At 43.5% G+C, this 21246-nt stretch overlaps 1 protein-coding gene across 1 annotated transcript in view; it reads left to right on the top strand.

Moving 5' to 3' along the window:
• GABRB2 (gamma-aminobutyric acid type A receptor subunit beta2) overlaps positions 1–21246 on the top strand; it is a 559541-nt gene that overhangs the window by 224355 nt on the left and 313940 nt on the right. Inside the window, exon 4 of the mRNA XM_075344443.1 lies at positions 4070–4290. Within this exon, the coding sequence (XP_075200558.1) occupies positions 4070–4290 (221 nt within the window). The remainder of the gene's footprint in view (positions 1–4069; positions 4291–21246) is intronic.

Genomic DNA, 21246 nt, shown 5'->3' with positions numbered 1-21246 from the left:
AGGACTCTGAGACAGACTGGTTCAAGGTTCTCTGGTCTGATGAGACCAAGATTGAGATCTTTGGTGCCAACCACACATGTGACGTTTGGAGACTGGATGGCACTGCATACGACCCCAAGAATACCATCCCAACAGTCAAGCATGGTGGTGGCAGCATCATGCTGTGGGGCTGTTTCTCAGCCAAGGGGCCTGGCCATCTGGTCCGCATCCATGGGAAGATGGATAGCACGGCCTACCTGGAGATTTTGGCCAAGAACCTCCGCTCCTCCATCAAGGATCTTAGGATGGGTCGTCATTTCTTCTTCCAACAAGACAACGACCCAAAGCACACAGCCAAGAAAACCAAGGCCTGGTTCAAGAGGGAAAAAATCAAGGTGTTGCAGTGGCCTAGTCAGTCTCCTGACCTTAACCCAATTGAAAACTTGTGGAAGGAGCTCAAGATTAAAGTCCACATGAGACACCCAAAGAACCTAGATAACTTGGAGAAGATCTGCATGGAGGAGTGGGCCAAGATAACTCCAGAGACCTGTGCCGGCCTGATCAGGTCTTATAAAAGACGATTATTAGCTGTAATTGCAAACAAGGGTTATTCCACAAAATATTAAACCTAGGGGTTGAATAATAATTGACCCACACTTTTATGTTGAAAATGTATTAAAATTTAACTGAGCAACATAACTTGTTGGTATGTAAGATTTATGCATCCGTTAATAAATCCTGCTCTTGTTTGAAGTTTGCAGGCTCTAACTTATTTGCATCTTATCAAACCTGCTAAATCTGCAGGGGGTTGAATACTACTTGTAGGCACTGTATATATTTCTCCCTATATGTAATATGATGGGCCCCACTTCTCCCTATATAGTATAATGCCCCCACTTCTCCCTATATCTAAAATAATGGCCCCCACTTCTCCCTATATATAATATGATGGCCCACAACCTGTTCTATACTTTATTATTGCGCTCACAAACATATAATATAAAAACAAAACAATAAAGATTATACTCCTCTAATTCTGATTTCCGGCACTGGAGCTTCCGTCTCCTCTTCTATAGTAGCCTGCAGAGGCAGCACAATGCAATGACGTCAACGCGCTGCCTGTCTGGGCATGCTGAAGTCTCGTAATCCACAGGCTTGTAGCGGTATGTGGCTTAGAAGATGGACAGTAATGGAGGATGGAGCTTTTGCTCCATTCTTTATCACATGATTGAACTGTATCAGCGGCAACGTGACATTGATACACTTCAATGTAGAGGTAGCAGGAGATCTGGTGCTCCAGGCAAGAAGTTTAGGGCAGAAGCCCCAGATCATTGATGCTAGCGACATTTCGGATGCTGGCTATGTAACACAGCTGGCATTGACACAGCAGGTAGCAGGGCCAGTACTATTAGCAGGGCCTGTATGGTAATAGCGCACTTCTGCTGTACATGAATGGTTGGTCAATGCTAACGTGTTAATACTTATTTGAAAGTGGAGTGAGAGTAAGTATCCTAGAAATGCGTCTTCACTGTAAGATTATTTATCAATGAAGAACCCTACATTACTCCTTTAATCCAGAATTAGAAACAGCAAAGTTGGTGTCATTTTACATTCCGGTCTCACCATACATATTTGGCTATACAAATAAAAATCATGAATGAGTCCAACCATACAGGATCTGGAGGAGCAGAATTTTAAAAATGTTACTAATGGTCACCTATTTATAGTATAAAGCTCTGTGCATACAACCTACTGCTCTACATACAAACTGTAAGCTATCACTGTGATATAGATGTTTTACTATAGATGATATTATGAAAACTGTAAAGACTCTAGTCGATCTAAAGAATAGAAATCATGTGCATCTAACTCACTGTGAAGAACCGTGAAGAACTGACCACTTAGGTGTGATTTTCACCAGTTTAAGGGGGTTGTCCACTACTAAGAAAACACCTTCTCATTCCACATGTTTTCTCCAGGCAAAATTATAGACTTTACTCACCTCCCGTATCAGCGTCCTTTCAGCGGTGTCTGGGCTCGCGGTGCCTGTACTTAAATTGGGGTTGTGATATCCCCGCTTCCAATGAGCGTTGGCTTCTGTTTCCCCAGTGGCTTCATTCACTTCCTGTTGATTGCTTGTTTGGTCCAAAGGGTGGGAGGAGGAAGCCAGCACTGATTAGATGTGGGTCTCGCATGACGACAACCTCACATGACACTGCTGGAAGAGTGTTGGTATGGGAGGTGAGTATATTCTTTATTATTTCACCTTGGGGAAACATGGAATCAGAAGGGGTTGTCCAAATAGTGTATAACCAATTTAAGGTATCTCGGAAACTTAGTTGCTTTTGCATATATTATAGACCAATATTTTCTTAAACTGTGAGGCTGCCTCACCAATGAGGTATCCCTAGTTGTTGATGAGGATCAACTAGAAGTCATTACACACAGAAGAGACTTTAAGTTTTAAAGTGTTTTTTTTTTACTTGTGTTATTATTGTACAAAGTTCAAGAAACAATAAAAAATTTAAATTGAGTAGTATTTTTCATTTTGCCATTTCCCTGCACCACTAATGTTGAGACTCAGTTACTGCTTTACAGTGTCAGACTGAGTTACCAATGATTAAGGGGGCCTACTTGTCAATTACAAAAAATATTACAATATTCTCATTCGCAATTTTTTTTTTCAATATAGTAATAAACTGGGTACTGTTGTAATAATGAATGGTTAGACGGTGCTTCTGTTTGTATATTTCTGCTAACTACTGTTCATATAGAAGGATGGGAGCCCACTCCTGCACAACAGCTCACCGGGGGACTCACCTTTTTCCCTGTCTAAGTCTGCTATTGTCCGTCTGATGAGGTCCAGTCACCATCTTTGTTTACCAGGTGTTGACCTCAGAAATAAAGGTTGAGATGCCCTGTGCTACATTGATTATAACAATTAGGCTCTACACGGATCACATCCAAGTGCTCTATTAAGATGTAGAGTGATCACCTTCGCCATATTGTAGGAACACTATCATAAAGATCTGGGAGTCAGGGCTGGATTTATCATATGAAGCACCAATCATTATCATTAGCACCAATTGTATCATGGGTTGTAGTGAGTTTCATCAAAGTCTGGTTTTAAAAATGCAAATGCTACATGTGTACCAACTGTAGCAAATGGCAAACCACAGACTAATAGCTAATTTGTGAAAAAGTATTGAACCAGGATCAGCAAAGCAGAAAACACATGGTTATTGTATAGAGATGAGCGGACCAGTGGAAGTTGAGGTTTGGCGGGATTAGCCAGACTTAAGATAAGGTTTGGTTTGGGACCTGGACTTGACTTGAAACTCATTGGTAGTCACTATTTGGTCAGTTCGGCTCTCCGCCCATATACAGCCAGCCATAAACAGATCACTTCCGTAAGAGGGTGGGGGTTTTCCATTTTTTGGTTTGGTGCACACTACATCTGATCACGCTATTGTTACCCTCAGTGCGAGCCATTCAAAGACTGCAAGCATCTCGCACGGTGCCGAGCACCGAGCGTACCCGATGCTCACTTGAGTGGTCAGCATACGTAAAGCACCGAAACTCCGATCTCGAACACTGATTTTTTTGGAAAAGTCTGTTTTCGGTCCGAACTCCTAACTTTACTGTTGGTGGTCGCTCATCTCTATTATTATATTATGCAATTTCTGATGTCATTCCCGTATGCAAAAAAGGTGACTTATTGCACATGGTACAGTATATATTAACATACATTCACAACTGTATTGCTTGGGAGACAGAACTGAATGAATATCCTATTCTGAGTGTATTAAAAGCTTTGCCTGCCACAGTAATTATTAATGCAATAATTAAAAGATGATTGTGAAAATACATTTATTACTGTCAGACCACACGGAATTATCTCCCAAATGTTCGTAGATTGATTCAGCCTTAAATAAAAAATGTTGTAATATTTTAGAAAAGGAAAAAAGCTAAATAATTTGCTCAGCCGTTCGCGAGCCGTTCTAGACCTTGAAATACATGATGAAGCTGCTATAAAATAACAGTACGGAAATGTATTAAAATTAGTTATTGTCTGTGCTTTTTCTTTCAGGACTACACACTGACAATGTACTTTCAGCAGGCTTGGAGGGATAAAAGACTTTCATATTCTGTGATTCCTTTAAATTTGACCTTGGACAATAGAGTGGCGGATCAGCTCTGGGTTCCTGATACATACTTTTTAAATGACAAGAAATCCTTTGTGCATGGCGTTACAGTGAAGAATAGAATGATTCGTCTTCATCCTGATGGCACCGTATTGTACGGTTTAAGGTCAGTCTCCAACAAATATGCTTAGTTGATTGCATGGTCTTAGATTTTAGCACATTAAGTTCATTATCAAGCATAATACTCTTTTGCATACTAAGTAATTCATTCTAACCCTGACATTGCAATTTACTGTTATCAGTATGTCTTTGGGAAAAGACAGATTTTAATTTGGATTTTCAAGGAAATCTTTAGAAAGTAATATTTCCTTCTTGTAGCCAAGTCAACGTATGAAAACTCCGATGGCTTGTGTTCAATCAATTGAGCTTTTTTTCCTGTTTAAAAATGCATTTATATCATTTTTTAATGGCATGTGTGATGCAAATACAAATATAACCTTCCATGGGTGCCTATTCAGTTGAGGAGCCCATAGAAACCATTAAAAAACAAAAGAAATCCAGCTCATCATGGCTAAGAGGGCTAAACGCACTTGAAACGCGTTGATCGCGCTACTCATGCGCTCACTGTCTGCCGTGTGATGCACTGTATGTGAGCTATATAAAGAAGAAAGTGCATGTTTAGAGCTGGATTTCTTTAGTTTTTTTGTGGACATTTGCAGGCCGTGGTGAGGCTATATTCCGAGCTGCATAGTGAGGTAGGGCGGGCAATATAGTGAGCTGGATTTTATACATTGCAGTAGGCTAGAGGAAAAAAAAGAGCAATCAGAGGTCTTATGCTAGTAGGACTATGGAAAAAAAACGTTGAAAAGGCTCAGCTTGGCAGCTTGTATGAGTGACAACCAACTGAGAAAAAACACAATACCGGCTGCAGCATCCCCACGTGTGAAAGAGCAAACACCAGAAGAAAAAGAATGGGTATAAATGCCACGCTGCCGTGGTCAGAGAAACATCCAGGGGTAGGTCAGTAGTGATTTATTTCTCTACACATTTCAGAGAGAATCCTCTACTTCTTCAGGAAAATCACATATCAAGTTGGTTGTGACTCATACAACCTGCCAAGATATGTGATTTTCCTGAAGAAGCAGAGGGTTCTCTCCGACAGGTGTAGCGAAATAAATCACTATTGACCTACTTCTGTATGTTTCTCTGACTACGGAAGCATGGCATTTATACCCATTCTTTTTCTCCTGGTGTTTGAGATTATACATTAAAATAGGACCCCTTTGAAAATCTGGTTGATATTTTCATACATTTTTGACAGCACCTTAGGCTATGTGGACATAGAACTTTAGCATACGTTCAGTGGCTCCATTGGGGTTTATGTCAGGAGTCCAGCAACAACGAGATTCGAGTGTATGCTGTCAGAAATAACTTTCGGGCCTATGCATCTTGGTGCCCGCATCAATTAAGCATACATGGCCACTGAACATATGCTAAAATGCTATCTGAACACAGCTCAACTCTTCTCCACATGAGAAAGTGAAACTTTTTGCTTGTTGGTGGTCATCTTCTTGGCTTATCTTTGCTTTCATTACCATCTCCTTTATATACAGTTAGGTCCAGAAATATTTGGACAGTGACACAATTTTCGCGAGTTGGGCTCTGCATGCCACCACATTGGATTTGAAATGAAACCTCTACAACAGAATTCAAGTGCAGATTGTAACGTTTAATTTGAAGGTTTGAACAAAAATATCTGATAGAAATTGTAGGAATTGTACACATTTCTTTACAAACACTCCACATTTTAGGAGGTCAAAAGTAATTGGACAAATAAACCAAACCCAAACAAAATATTTTTATTTTCAATATTTTGTTGCGAATCCTTTGGAGGCAATCACTGCCTTAAGTCTGGAACCCATGGACATCACCAAACGCTGGGTTTCCTCCTTCTTAATGCTTTGCCAGGCCTTTACAGCCGCAGCCTTCAGGTCTTGCTTGTTTGTGGGTCTTTCCGTCTTAAGTCTGGATTTGAGCAAGTGAAATGCATGCTCAATTGGGTTAAGATCTGGTGATTGACTTGGCCATTGCAGAATGTTCCACTTTTTTGCACTCATGAACTCCTGGGTAGCTTTGGCTGTATTCTTGGGGTCATTGTCCATCTGTACTATGAAGCGCCGTCCGATCAATTTGCGGCATTTGGCTGAATCTGGGCTGAAAGTATATCCCGGTACATTTCAGAATTCATCCGGCTACTCTTGTCTGCTGTTATGTCATCAATAAACACAAGTGACCCAGTGCCATTGAAAGCCATGCATGCCCATGCCATCACGTTGCCTCCACCATGTTTTACAGAGGATGTGGTGTGCCTTGGATCATGTGCCGTTCCCTTTCTTCTCCAAACTTTTTTCTTCCCATCATTCTGGTACAGGTTAATCTTTGTCTCATCTATCCATAGAATACTTTTCCAGAACTAAGCTGGCTTCATGAGGTGTTTTTCCGCAAATTTAACTCTGGCCTGTCTATTTTTGGAATTGATGAATGGTTTGCATCTAGATGTGAACCCTTTGTATTTACTTTCATGGAGTCTTCTCTTTACTGTTGACTTAGAGACAGATACACCTACTTCACTGAGAGTGTTCTGGACTTCAGTTGATGTTGTGAACGGGTTCTTCTTCACCAAAGAAAGTATGCGGCGATCATCCACCACTGTTGTCATCCGTGGACGCCCAGGCCTTTTTGAGTTCCCAAGCTCACCAGTCAATTCCTTTTTTCTTAGAATGTACCCGACTGTTGATTTTGCTACTCCAAGCATGTCTGCTATCTCTCTGATGGATTTTTTCTTTTTTTTCAGCCTCAGGATGTTCTGCTTCACCTCAATTGAGAGTTCCTTAGACCGCATGTTGTCTGGTCACAGCAACAGCTTCCAAATGCAAAACCACACACCTGTAATCAACCCCAGACCTTTTAATTACTTCATTGATTACAGGTTAACGAGGGAGACGCCTTCAGAGTTAATTGCAGCCCTTAGAGTCCCTTGTCCAATTACTTTTGGTCCCTTGAAAAAGAGGAGGCTATGCATTACAGAGCTATGATTTCTAAACCCTTTCTCCGATTTGGATGTGAAAACTCTCATATTGCAGCTGGGAGTGTGCACTTTCAGCCCATATTATATATATATAATTGTATTTCTGAACATGTTTTTGTAAACAGCTAAAATAACAAAACTTGTGTCACTGTCCAAATATTTCTGGACCTAACTGTGTATATATATATATATATATATATATATATATATGATCTCTGAAGAAGATGATCACTGCAATGGTTCTCCCCATTTGGTAAAATAAGGGATGCAGCCACTACGCCCAGTAACGCTCACTCTAGAGACACCATACCAGCTACCAGGTCTACGATTAAGCTATTTACAATTTTGTGTCCTTTTTCAAAACTACAGACGGTAAAATTTAGCCTATACTACCAAGATTTCAGTCTATGTGTTTTTTTCCAGATCCTAAAACTATCTAAAAGACTAATGAAATTTAAATTTGTGACTAAAGTCTCATGACCACAACTTTATTGTGGATTATTATTGAATATATGTAAAAGATGGTGACTCTAGACTTCTGTTGGCCCATGCTGTACATACATATGATTTCAATATTATAAAACAGCATTGTTTCTAAAGGAAAATGAAACCAGGCCATATAAAATCACATAAATTGTCTATAGCTCCATAACACAGCTGCGGATGCATCAGCCATGTTCAATGTCTCCAAAATCACGTCTAGCTGACTTAGCAAATTGTCCATGACAAACACAATGGACAGAACACGACCTATCCTATTTACATTTATATAGAGGAAACCAAGATGATGGCCTGAATTTTGATTTACAGCAAACAAAGACAAAATTGGATCTGAAAAGACAACCTCTTTAATGTTTTATTAAGTCGTTGGGGTTCCAGGCTTTGTGACATTGGTCATTACTGAATCAAAGTGGTAGCAGTACAATGGGAGCGTGTTGTTACCTTATCTTCTGCAGAAGCACTGCAAGGTGATTTATTTTGTCAATATAATTATAGATGGTTGAATTTATTCAAATAGAATTGAAATCTACTAGAATTTCACAAAAATGTTTTATTTTGGAGAAGACAGATTTTTTGCAATTCGTTTTACACAAATTCAGCAAAATAGCCTCCAGTTGCAGTTGCCATCTTGTTGAGCAGTATAAGAATCGGCAAAAGGTTGAAAAGCAAGAATATACTCATCTCACCGCTAATTTCTCTAGGCACACTCATTGCTCCTTGCCAGCTTTCCTCTCCTTCTTGCCTCTGTCACTTCTCATCTTCATTCTGGTATTTCTGCTAGGCTGAGGCTTCCAACCACGAGTAGGTCGGGGAGGTCACTACTTATGCTTTGAGGCTTACTCGTGGCCAGAAGCCACAGAAGTTATTGTGCATGCATTGTTAAGTCCCATCCTAGAGTAAACACTAGGAAGAAGATTATTATTATTATTATTTATTATTATAGCGCCATCAATTCCATGGCGCTTTACATGTGAAAGGGGTATATATAATAGGGACAAGTACAATAACCATAAACAATACAAGACACAGACAGGTACAGGAAGATTGAGGTCCCTGCCCGTGAAGGCTCACAGTCTACAAGGGATAGGTGAGGATACAGTAGGTTAGGGCAGAGCTGATTTGCGGCGCTGTATCAGACTGAGGGTTTTGGCAGGCTTGTCGGAAGAGGTGGGTCTCTTCCGTCAAGGCTCAAAGGACTAAACAGCGGGGAAGGAGCCAGACGAAGTGACCAGAGAGGTGATTGGTGAACGGTTTTGTTGTTTTTGTTTTTGTCTAGATCTTATATTTATTATAGTATGGGGTTTGGAGAAACCTTATTAAATTTGTGGAGAATAACGTTTTTGCTAATAAAATTTCTTGATAAAATCTATGCAAACAGACAAATTTAGATCTTGCCTCATCTGCTTATGTCTACTTATGTGTTGTATAGCATCAAACTTACCAGTTGCATTGTGCACAAATTAAATTAAACTAATCAAATTAAACATTTCATTTTTGAAAAGGCAGTGCAGTGCTTTTTCTATTTCATTTTTTGATAGGCAGTTTGTTGAATTACTGTAAAAGAACACAGTCTGCTAATATATTTATTACCAAGAGACAAGAACAGCAGTCTCGATAGAATGTTTTTTACATCTTCTTTGTGTGTAAGGCCATGTGCACACATTAAGTATTTGGGGAGTTTTTTACCTTTGCATTTGTTAGCTAAAGCCAGGAGTGGAACAATCATAGGAAAAGTATAATAGAAACACGGGCACCACTTAAGCATTTTTTAACGACTTCTTGTTTTGGTTTACACATATTGATGTACAAAACTCACCAAATACGCAACGTGTGCACGTGGCATGATATGGCCTTCCATCATATATCATATGTCTGTGAAACATTTGGCTCAGTCTACTACTTCATCTATGATGTATGGATCTCTAATTTGGTATTGATAGCCTGTCATCATTCCATAAAGCATCTTTAGCCTAATATTTAAAATATTTTCTTAAAGATTCTTTGAGAATCTCCTGGAGATGCATTGTAGTAGGCTACATTGCATGCAATAGTTTAAGGTTTATGAAGTAGTTCGTACTCCAATTAAAAGTTTCTGGGATTCATTTCACATTGCCGGTGATAATTTAAGAAATACACAGGCATGTCATTTCCAAAGCTCTCCAAATTAATTTAATGAAAATCAGAACTTTTATACTCTTCAGAATTATAGGCGTACTATGCCTACAATTTAGTGTTCCTTACATGATAGCAAATAGTTGAATACATGGCTGCATAATAAGTACCTGCACTTCCAACATCCACCCAGCTTAGCCACCACCCTTAAGCAAAAGTTAAATCTCACACCTTAAGAACTTTTTGGCAGGCCTGAAGACTGGAGTGACTATAGGTACATCATAGGTAGCTCTATGGGCAGAAACACTTACTCTAAGCATAATTAATTATGTAACTAATCTTTAGCTATTTTTAGCCGTTAATGCAGATCTGATACTATAATTATTTAGATGATTAAGTGTATTAAACCATTAAAAAGTGTGACTCTTCTGCCATCTTACATTCCAAACTAAGGCTTCAAGTCTTTGAGCTTAAAGTCAAGGAGAACTTTGAACTATTTTCAATTAAGCTAAGTTATACTCATTGATTGCAATAATGGAATGTATATCTACCACTTTACAAGTCTGTTTCCCATTAGCACAACCATTTCATCTTTAGTACATTGATTGATTGATGCTGTAATGTTTTATGTTGTTTAATTCCATTTGGAGGATGCTTTTAATTTAATACACATTATGGATTTTGGCCTCAGGTAGTATTGTCCTAAAAAGTTTTTTTTTAACATATAGGTTTTATCTAAATTTTAAGATAAGTAATTTATCTAGAATGCATTAAATGTCGTGATTAAAGTAGGAACAGTTACAAATTGATTAATTATTGCATTGTTGCATGATTCATTTTAGTTACTTTAAATATACTATGGACTCCACTAGTGGATCTTCTAGTGTCTAAGTACCTCAGGAATAACTGTTTCAATAGAAATTGATTTTGTAACTCAAACCCAATCATGAACGCTGGGTTTTCTGCCATAAAATGTATTTTTGTTTTTGTTTTTTTCTCTAATCAAGTCATTTTTGGGGGATAAAAAGGCAAAAGCTTTTTAAAAATTGTTGAATGAGATTGCTCAAAAAAATAAATCCTGTTTTTTTTCCTGTAGCACTGTCACTATGGACTGTGCTATCAGAACAAAGTTGGGCTAGGCTGCAACATAAGCCCCAGCCCATACTCGTTGTGACATTGTTTCTGATTATCTCATAAACCCTTTAAGAAATGTAAAGTAAAAAGGTATCTCATGAAACCAAGGTGACCACATGTTGGCATTATACTTGATGCACTTAATAATGATGAATATTGTCCTCCTGGATAATATTGGTCCCCAGGTCATAATTTTAATAACCTTAAGAGTGTTCAAAATGTGAATATGTTCACATTTACTCTTTTGCTTATTGCCATTAATGACTAAAGATTAGCGGATTTTTCTGCAAACAATTGAGTTCTAGTCAAATTTCTTGAAATTATCAATTTCACGCAAATTCAAACACGTTGAGATTCAATTCACGGTTCGCAAAAAAGAAAAACATTTCCAAGCACAATTTCAAACCCTGCTGAAGCATCACTGTGCAAGCTATTGTCTTTCTGTGAGACCGTGCGAGCTTCCCCATAATGGTGTGCAACTATAATATCTAGCGGATTATCATACTTTATACAGTGGGGGTCAGTACTTGGGTCATCACAGATCAGCTTTTCCCACTGGAGCACAGTTTGGAAAGAAGAGTCGATTTCCATTTTTTAGATGCACTCTTCTGTAGAGCATAAGCTCTTATCGTCAGCAGGGAGCACGCTCTCTCTCTAGAATATAAGCTCTTAAGATTAATATCTCTCTCTTCTGTAGAGTGTAAGCTCTTATGATCAGTGGGGACCTCTCTCTTTCTCTCCTGTAAAGGAGAAGCTCTCATGATTAGTGGGGTCATTCTCTGCTATAGAGAGTAAGGCCTTATAACTACCGTGGTCCTCTCTCTCTCTACTGTAGAGTATAAGCTATTATAGTCAGCAGGGTCCTCTCTCTTTCTCCTGTAGAGTGTAAGCTCTTATGGTTGGTCAATGAGGTCCTGTCTCTTTCTCCTGTAAAGTGTAAGCTCTCATGATTAGTGGGGTCCTCATTCTCTCCTATAGAGTGTAAGGCCTTATAACCAGCATGGTCCTCTCTCTCTCCTCTCTCTTTCTACTGTAGCGTATACGCTCTTATGGTCAGTGGGGTCCTCTCTGTTTCTCCTGTACAGTGTAAGCTCTTCTGGTCAGCAGGGTCCTCTCTCTCATGTAGATTATAACTTCTTATGGCCAGCAGGGTCTTGTATCTCTTCTGTGGAGTGTGAGCTCTCATGATCAGTGGGGTTCTCTCTATCTTTAATAGAGCGTAAGCTCTTATAGTCAGCGTGCTCCTCTCTCCTGTAGATTGTAGGCTCTTATGATCAGTGTGGTCATCTATATCTCATATATGTGCGTAAGCTCTAAAGTTCAGTGGCGTTATCGCTGTCTGTCTCTCTCTCCTCTCCTTCGTGTGTATTTTTCAAGCAATTACAAGCTTTCCAGTATTGAGATTCACACAAATGTATTCACAGTGAATCAAACTTTTGGAGAAAATTCAGCAAAGCCAGCAGATTTTAATTACAAAAGTTCTACTCAATGCTCCTAAGGACCCAAATAACCCATATTATTCCTAGCTAAATCCTCAATAAGGTGCAAATCACATGACAACTATTGGGTGACCTCACAAAAGACATGTACAGCAAAAGCACCTACCAACAGAATATGAACTCATGACAAGGAAAAGCTAAGGAAGGATACATCATTACAAAATGTTGATGTTGGGTTGTCATTAGACATGAGTACAATTTTTGAACATTGAATTTGCTAGAATGTTCTCATGAAACTGGATTTGTGGCAAATCAATTTGAATAAAATATACACCAAACTGTCCAATGGCCCTACCAAGTTATTGAGGTCTGCTAGGGCTGAACCCAATGCTTTTCAAGCTCTTAAATGGACTCAGTCAGCAATACGTAAAACAGAGATTTCAGCCCTGCTTCGGTTGCCTCACAGTCTTTTTTTGTTTACCTGTAATGTTAGCTTAAGCCTGTTATCTTAATCATTAGTTGGTCTCAGCAGCACATGGATTCTATTCCAACTCTGCCCCCTCTGTGATTAGCAGCTTCTGTCTATGGAAATGTACACTGAAAACCTGGTGTGGGCAAGGGAAGCTCTCAGAGCTCTGCTACATACAAAATCTAAAATATTTCACTGTGTCAGAATGGCTTCACACAGAAATATAAGTGATGCATTATTGGATTAAGAGTCTCTTTGCCTACATCATGCTGCTCTCAGATGAGGAAAAAACAACCAAAGCCACAGGGAACCAATTTCCAGAAAACCATAAGACAATTTTACAATAAATATGAACCTTTAATTCAAAATTTAAAAAGGTATAGAATTTACCAACACAAAACACGCTTTCAAATAGTGAAAGGGCAAACATTAGGTAAATTACCAGTTTTTAGTGTGCACATATTTGTGTAATGTGGGGCACATTAGGGAGTCTTTATGGTCTCCTGTCGGTGAATGGGGGCGCCACAACCCTAGGGCGTAATACCCTCCATTGTCAGGTAGGGATGCAGTAGGGATACATTAGGGCCAGTGGCCTCCCCCTCTTTCCTTCTAAAACCTGGTAATTTACCTATTTTTTGTACTTTCACTATTTGAGAGAGTGTTTTGTGTTGGTAAATTCTATATCTTATTAAATTTTGAATTAAAGATTAATACTCTTAGATGAGGTAGCAAAACCTGCTGACAGATTCCCTTTAAATGCAAATACAGCCTTAGTAATTTCAAAGTGATCTCCACATATATGGCTATGGGCAAACATATGGTAAACGTTCTTCACTGCTGTGCTGTTACATGTGTCGCGGGCGGAGGAGGGGACGCTGCGCTCTCCCACTGCTCGGGTCCGGCTGCCGCTGATGCTGCTCGGTGGCTCGAGCGATGGGCCGGATCCCGGGGACTCGAGCGGCGCTCCTCGCCCGTGAGTGAAAGGGGTTTGGTTGTGGGGATAGTTTGTTGTCCGTGACGCCACCCACGGTTGTGGTGATTGTGGGGACACCACCGCTGCTCTGCTTGGGGAACCCGGGAGTAGTGGTATGGAGCAGCCAGTTGTTGATTTGCCCCTCCGTGGGTAGGGGATTGGTGGTCCCGGGGCCCAGTGATGGGGTTGGGATGGTGGACAGGCGGGATGTAGGGCCTGTGGAGGTGCAGGGGCGCAGGGGCAGCGCTGTGCCGCACGGCACGGAGGTACTCACTCAGCCAAAGGATGATGACAAAGTTATCGGTAAACAAACGGCTGGTTGGACAGGTCCCTCGGACGGCCATGGTGCTGATGTTCCCTGCAGTTAGCGGTGACGGTCTCTTCCCTCCACCTATGTAATGTCTGTTGGTAGCGATGGATTCCCATTGGTAACCCGCTCCCCGACCTGGATGTGAGCCGGAGGAGCCCCTCTCTTGCCCGCAGGTGCTGGCCCTGGGAAACTGGTGCCTTGGCGGTGGCGGTGTCTCCCCTTAACGGTCGGACTGTTGCCTTCAATCGGGACTTGGTTGTTGGGAGACCCAGTGGTCCCCTTCACCGACGGATTTGGCAAATTATGGCGGCTCCTAGCCTTGCCGGGATCCGAAAGGCCCCTGCCCTGGTGCAGACTGTTCTTTGTATACCGCTCCGGTACCGCCGGGTCACCACCCGCCCACGGTCCTTTCGGCACCTCCGAGCAATCTCTCCTGCAGATGGTCACCGCCGTCTGCCAACCTTGCCGTCTCAGTCCGGGGCACACACCCGGACCAACTTCAGGCCTCTTTGCTGTCACCTTCTTCACTTTCTACTTCCACTCTGTCACTTACACCTCTTCCCCTGTTTACTCAAGCTCTCCCTGAGCTAAACTGCCTGGTTTTCCCGCCTCCAGGGCTGTGAACTCCTCGGTGGGTGAAGCCAACCGCCTGGCCCACCCCCTGGTGTGGACACCAGCCCCTGGAGGAAGGCAACAAGGATTTAAGTTTTGACTTCGGTGTACCTGCAGGGAATGTGGGGTGCGTGTTGTGTTGTGACCTGTGACCCCTGGCTTGCCCAGGGCGTCACATTCCCCCTTAGCAAAACGCAGACCGTCCTCGGGCTGCCCATCCAACACCGGTTTTATTTTCCTTTTGTTTTTCTGTAAAAGATAGAAAAAAACGGTAACATATATACAAGTAGAAGAACATCATCCCACATCGGGAGGCACATTTCTTAAACGTTACGGTTTTAACGGTTAACGGTTACGGTCTCCGCTCTCTCCCACCCAAGCAACCTGGCCCTGATGCTGCCCCTAAGAAAACAGGCAGCACCCCTTGACCCCAGTCCTGCACCAAGTCACCCAAGCGGGATCTGTCCTTCCCCTCCAGAGGGTAACCACCGGTCCATGTGGTGGCTGGGCCCCAGCCGGCTCTACTGCGGGCCCTCTCTCCAACCTGCCTCTCCGGAGGCGGTAATTGCGGAAATGGTAACGGTAACACAACTTATTTACAAGCCACTAACGTCTGTGGTTGCCCTGCAAGTTCACGGGCTTGTCCATGAGCAGTTCCTCATGCAAACAACTTTTAAACGGTCCGCACGGGGACAACGGTGCCGGCAACGGCCGGTTCTCCAATCACGGTAGACAATTAGGTTACTGTTTGGTTCCATTTACTTATCATTATTTTCAAAAACTTGCAAACATAAACACACTTTGGTCCCAACGGGGACTGGACAACGGGGTTCCGCTGCCCTACTCAGAGTCTTCGGCTAGGGCGGATCCTTCCCCCCCCACCAGCATATCAAACATGCACTGACATGCCTGCTGTGACAGGGGTACCCGGTACCCATTTCCACCGGTACGCGGGGTATGGAAGACCACTGGACCTCCTACATAGCGGGCACGCTCCATTGCCTCTTCCAACTCAGCAGCGGACCCGGGGCTGGGGCCGGGTCATCATCTCTTGTTCCTGCGTCAGGCGGGTTACCGCCAGCTGCCGCAGCCTTCTGGCCTCCAGCATCCAGCACTTCAGACCCTTCTGCGGTAGCACGGAGCAGCAGATCAGGCTAGTCTACACTGAGGCGCCCCATAAGTAACGGCAAGGGTGATGCATAGGCCGAGACTAGGCCGGGCCCCTCAGCCGCAGCGGCCGGTCCTGGTAGGACATAGGGACGTGGGTCACCAGTCGACTCTGCTACATCTATTCCCCCTTCGTACATCGGGGCAGTTGTAATCAGCATCTCCACCTCGTTAGTCCACTGCTCCATCATCCGGAAGATCTGATCCTGCTGACGCCGGTGGAATTGAATCACCCGGGCCTTCATCCAGGCCACGGTCCCGGGCTCGGGGTCTGGCACAGTCCCTACCGAGACTTCTGGCACCATTCTGTTAAGGGGCCGCAGTCCTAGCGGTTCCCCCTGGTGTACTTCAGGGACGTCCTGGACGTCTGCAGCCGGCTGGTCCGCCGGGGCGGCTTGGCTGGGTATCGCTACTGGTTGGGCAGGTAGCCGGCCTAATGGCGGAGCAGCAGCAGCTATCACGGGTAGCGGGGAGAGAGGCAGGGTGAGCGGAAGATGGCCGGGCCCCTCAGCTCCAATGGCCGATCCCTCAGGAATACAGGGGCGTGGGTCTCTTACCCGCTCCTCCAAATCCTCTTCTACCTTGCGTCTCCACATAGCAGCCACCACATCCGCCATGTCGGTCTCCCACTCCTCCAGGAGGAGTTGCATATGGGCCTGCAGACGATTATTCAGCGGGATGGTCCGGTCCCTCAACCACGTCGCCGTGCCGGGCGCGGGGGTCTCGCTGTTATTAGCTGGAGCGGACATCTCGGCAGTCGTGCTTTCCAGGAACTAGCAACAAGATGGCCACAGGGTCCTGGCGTCCCTGCTTTTGTAGCCACCTCACATGCACTCAGTCGCCATTTCGTCCCCCTTAGCTTCTTTCCGGCCCCTCCTCTATCGGGGCGGGGTTTTGGCCTTCGCGCCTCTGCTACTCGAGAAGACGCTCGAGCGGGAACTCTTCGCGCAAAAGATGGCGGCTTCTGAAATTTTCTGGCCGGACACCTCCGGCGGTAACAAGGCGCACCTCTACCAGACGGCAGAGCGGTAAGATCCTGTTCGTGATGCCAAGTTGTCGCGGGCGGAGGAGGGGACGCTGCGCTCTCCCACTGCTCGGGTCCGGCTGCCGCTGCTGCTGCGGCCTGCTGCTGCTCGGTGGCTCGAGCGATGGGCCGGATTCCGGGGACTCGAGCGGCGCTCCTCGCCCGTGAGTGAAAGGGGTTTGGATGTGGGGATAGTTTATTGTTCGTGACGCCACCCACGGTTGTGGTGATTGTGGGGACACCACCGCTGCTCTGCTTGGGGAGCCCGGGAGTGGTGGTATGGAGCAGCCAGTTGTTGATTTGCCCCTCCGTGGGTAGGGGATTGGTGGTCCCGGGGCCCAGTGATGGGGTTGAGATGGTGGACAGGCGGGATGTGGGGCCTGTGGAGGTGCAGGGGCGCAGGGGCAGCGCTGTGCCGCACGGCACGGAGGTACTCACTCAGCCAAAGGATGATGACAAAGTTCTCGGTAAACAAACGGCTGGTTGGATGGGTCCCTCGGACGACCACAGTGCTGATGTTCCCTGCAGTTAGCGGTGATGGTCTCTTCCCTGTACCTATGTAATGTCTGTTGGTAGCGATGGATTCCCACCGGTAACCCGCTCCCCGACCTGGATGTGAGCCGGAGGAGCCCCTCTCTTGCCCGCAGGCGCTGGCCCTGGGAAACTGGTGCCTTGGCGGTGGCGGTGTCTCCCCTTAACGGTCGGACTGTTGCCTTCAATCGGGACTTGGTTGTTGGGAGACCCAGTGGTCCCCTTCACCGACGGATTTGGCAAATTATGGCGGCTCCTAGCCTTGCCGGGATCCGAAAGGCCCCTGCCCTGGTGCAGACTGTTCTTTGTATACCGCTCCGGTACCGCCGGGTCACCACCCGCCCACGGTCCTTTCGGCAACCTCTGAGCAATCTCTCCTGCAGACGGCAACCGCCGTCTGCCAATCTTGCCGTCTCAGTCCGGGGCACACACCCGGACCAACTTCAGGCCTCTTTGCTGTCACCTTCTTCACTTTCTACTTCCACTCTGTCACTTTTTCCTCTTCCCCTGTTTACTCAAGCTCTCCCTGAGCTAAACTGCCGGGTTTTCCCGCCTCCAGGGCTGTGAACTCCTCGGTGGGTGGAGCCAACCGGCTTGGCCCACCCCCTGGTGTGGACACCAGCCCCTGGAGGAAGGCAACAAGGATTTAAGTTTTGACTTCGGTGTACCTGCAGGGAATGTGGGGTGCGTGTTGTGTTGTGACCTGTGACCCCTGGCTTGCCCAGGGCGTCACACATGCTATATGTAATATCTATTCACTGTTTTATGGCTTTATAACCCTATTTCTAAGGCTAAGCTATGATGAGGAAGCATCATTATTTGATTGCCAGGACACCCTCTGGAGCTAAACATTTCAGCTGATGTTGTGCATTGCAGCCTGGTCTCCTTAATCTGCATGTGCTTTGTTGATATATGGTTGACATGGTATTCCCACCCATCCCTGCCATTGCCTTCTGACAAGTCCAATTTCAAGAAGTGAATGTGCATCTGGCAATGTGATGAGTGTGGGAGTAGATTTTTATTTCTTTTATTTCATACTGTGGGTCAATGATGCTATTAACCTGCATTTGTGGTTAATCTGGAGATTAATAGGGTTAGGAAACTGCTTGTCTTCTGTCCTGAAAGTGCGGCACCCTGGAGGAAATAAACTTAATTTCTCCCAGAAGCCAAAGGAAAAAAAATAGCAAAAAAGAAAATAAAAAAAAGAGAGAAAGAGAGAAAATAAAGTAAAAAATGAAAGAAAAATAGAAAAAAAGAGAGCAAGAAAAAAATGGAGATAAAGATTGGCTGAGAGAAAGGAAAGAAGAAAGAAAGAGAAAGAAAGAGAGAGAAAGAATGAAAAAGAAAATAAAGGAAATAAAAAAGAAATAGAGAGAAAGATTGGCTGAGAGAAAGGAAGGAAGGAAGAAAGAGAAAGAAAGAAAGAATTAGAGAAAGAGAAAGAAAGAAAGAAAGAAAGAAAGAGAAAGAAAGAAAAAAATAAAATAAAAAAGAAACAAAAATAGAAAAAAATAAAGAAATGGAGAGAAAGATCGGTTGAGAGAAAGGAAGAAAGGAAGGATGAAAAGAAAGGAAGAAAAGAGAAAGAAAGAAAGACTGTATTTTCAAAAGCCTTCACAAGTCTCATCATATTTTTCTCTTGCGATAATCTAAATCCCTTACGTATTGTCAGGGTCAGCTGTCTCTTCTCTCCGGCAGAAGGAATGTGCCGCAGTCGTCGATTTCTTATATTATGAAATGTGTCTTCTGGCTCTTCCTGCTTTGACCACATAATTTAAATTTGATTTTTGATGTTCTCTGATATTCATATAACGTTGATGAAGCCGCTAACAGCTCCATTCCCTGTTACTTTAGGTCACTGAAATCAATAGACTCTTTAATTTCAGATGAGCAGCAAATTATAATGCAGAGTTTATTTGCTCTTGACTCATTTCTTAAGGTCTGTATCCTCTGGAGCCAGTGCCTACTGTCTCCAAAACTCACTTTCTGGAAACGCTCCAGCACAAAAGCTAGCACAAGACTTTTAGAGATGTTAATATTGTATTACAGCGGTCCCATGTGACGCCAGCGCATTTCACAAATTTTTATCAATGGTTCTTGATACACTGCAATTATGCTGAGTACAAAGAGCCAGCGTTCTAAATATATTGATTAAATGGGTTTCTGTCTCTACCACCCGGAGCAATTAACCTTAATCATCTTAATGTGGATTCACAATCATAACAACACTTTTCTGTTACTATTTTTGATTTTTCTATATTTTCACCAATTGGTTAACATTTAAAATAAGTCTGTTAAAGTATTTATTTTACAAATTGAGAATGTCAAATTAATTCAGTTTTGCGATTGTGTGGGCAGACATTTTTGCTGAGCCTCTAAAATATGAATTTTGTGTGTACAACCTTTGGATTACTTTTATACAATTTTTGTAATAATTCTTAGCTTTTCCTTTTACAGACGCAGTGATAGCAATCAAATATTCTTCCATGTTTTATTTACCAATTGGGATAAGGGAGGGGTACAAATGGATATGTGTATATATATATTACACATATCTTTAGAGCCTCTAGTCCCCGATCCGTGTGGTGACCGATCCCCTCACTCAGCCGGTTCCGGATTCTACCTAACATCATCCCGGCCTCCGAACCTGAGCCTCGCCACCCGGACTACCTTCAGAGACTCTGTGGTCCCAGTGGACTTCTTCCTTCCGAACGGACTGTCCTGCTACCCGTAGTGCTTCGGCTGCCGTGCATCAAGGCCCTCTGGCGGGGTGACCGGACTTGTTGCCTCACTAGGAAGGTCCGGTGTACGGTTCAGTGCTTCCACCACCAGGACCCACAGTAACAGATTGGCTTGATGGGCACTTTTTGCTTACCATACGATCAAGCTGCTCCCACAACAGCTCATTAGGGTTGAGATCTGATGACTGGGCTGGCCACTCAATTACAGATAGAATACCAGCTGCCTGCTTTTTCCCTAAATAGTTCATGCATAATTTGGATGTGTGCTTTGGGTCATTGTCCTGTTGTAGGATGAAATTTGCTCCAATCAAGCGCTGTCCACAGGGTATGGCATTGCATTGCAAAATTGAGTGATAGCCTTCCGTATTCAAAATTCCTTTTAACTTGTACAAATCTCCCACTTTACCAGCACCAAAGTAACCCCAGACCATCACATTACCTCCACCATGCTTGAAAGATGGCGTCAGGCACTCTTCCAGCATCTTTTCAGTTGTTCTGCGTATCACAAATTTTCTTCTGTGTGATCCAAACACCTCAAACTTTGATTCATCTTTCCATAACACTTTTTATCCAATCTTCCTATGTCCAATGTCTGTATTCTTTTGCCCATATTTATATTTTCCTTTTATTTGCCAGTCTCAGATATGGCTTTTTCTTTGCCATTCTGCCCTGAAGGCCAGCATCCCGGAGTCGCCTCTTCACTGTAGATGTTGACACTTACGTTTTGCGGGTACTATTTAATTATTTAATGAAGCTGCCAGTTGAGCACCTGTGAGGCGTTGATTTCTCAAACTAGAGACTCTAATGTACTTGTCTTGTTCCTCAGTTGTGCAGCGGGGCCTCCCACTTTTCTTTCTACTCTGGTTAGAGCCTGTTTGTGCTCTCCTCTGAAGGGAGTAGTACACACCGTTGTAGGAAATCTTCAGTTTCTTGACAATTTCTTGCATGGAATATCCTTCATTTCTAAGAACAAGAATAGACTGTCGTGTTTTATATAACAGTTCTCTTTTTCTGGCCATTT

The sequence above is a fragment of the Anomaloglossus baeobatrachus genome, chromosome 4, assembly GCF_048569485.1.
Source record: "Anomaloglossus baeobatrachus isolate aAnoBae1 chromosome 4, aAnoBae1.hap1, whole genome shotgun sequence".
Lineage (NCBI taxonomy): Eukaryota > Metazoa > Chordata > Amphibia > Anura > Aromobatidae > Anomaloglossus > Anomaloglossus baeobatrachus.
This window is presented reverse-complemented; position numbering and strand designations above follow the sequence as displayed.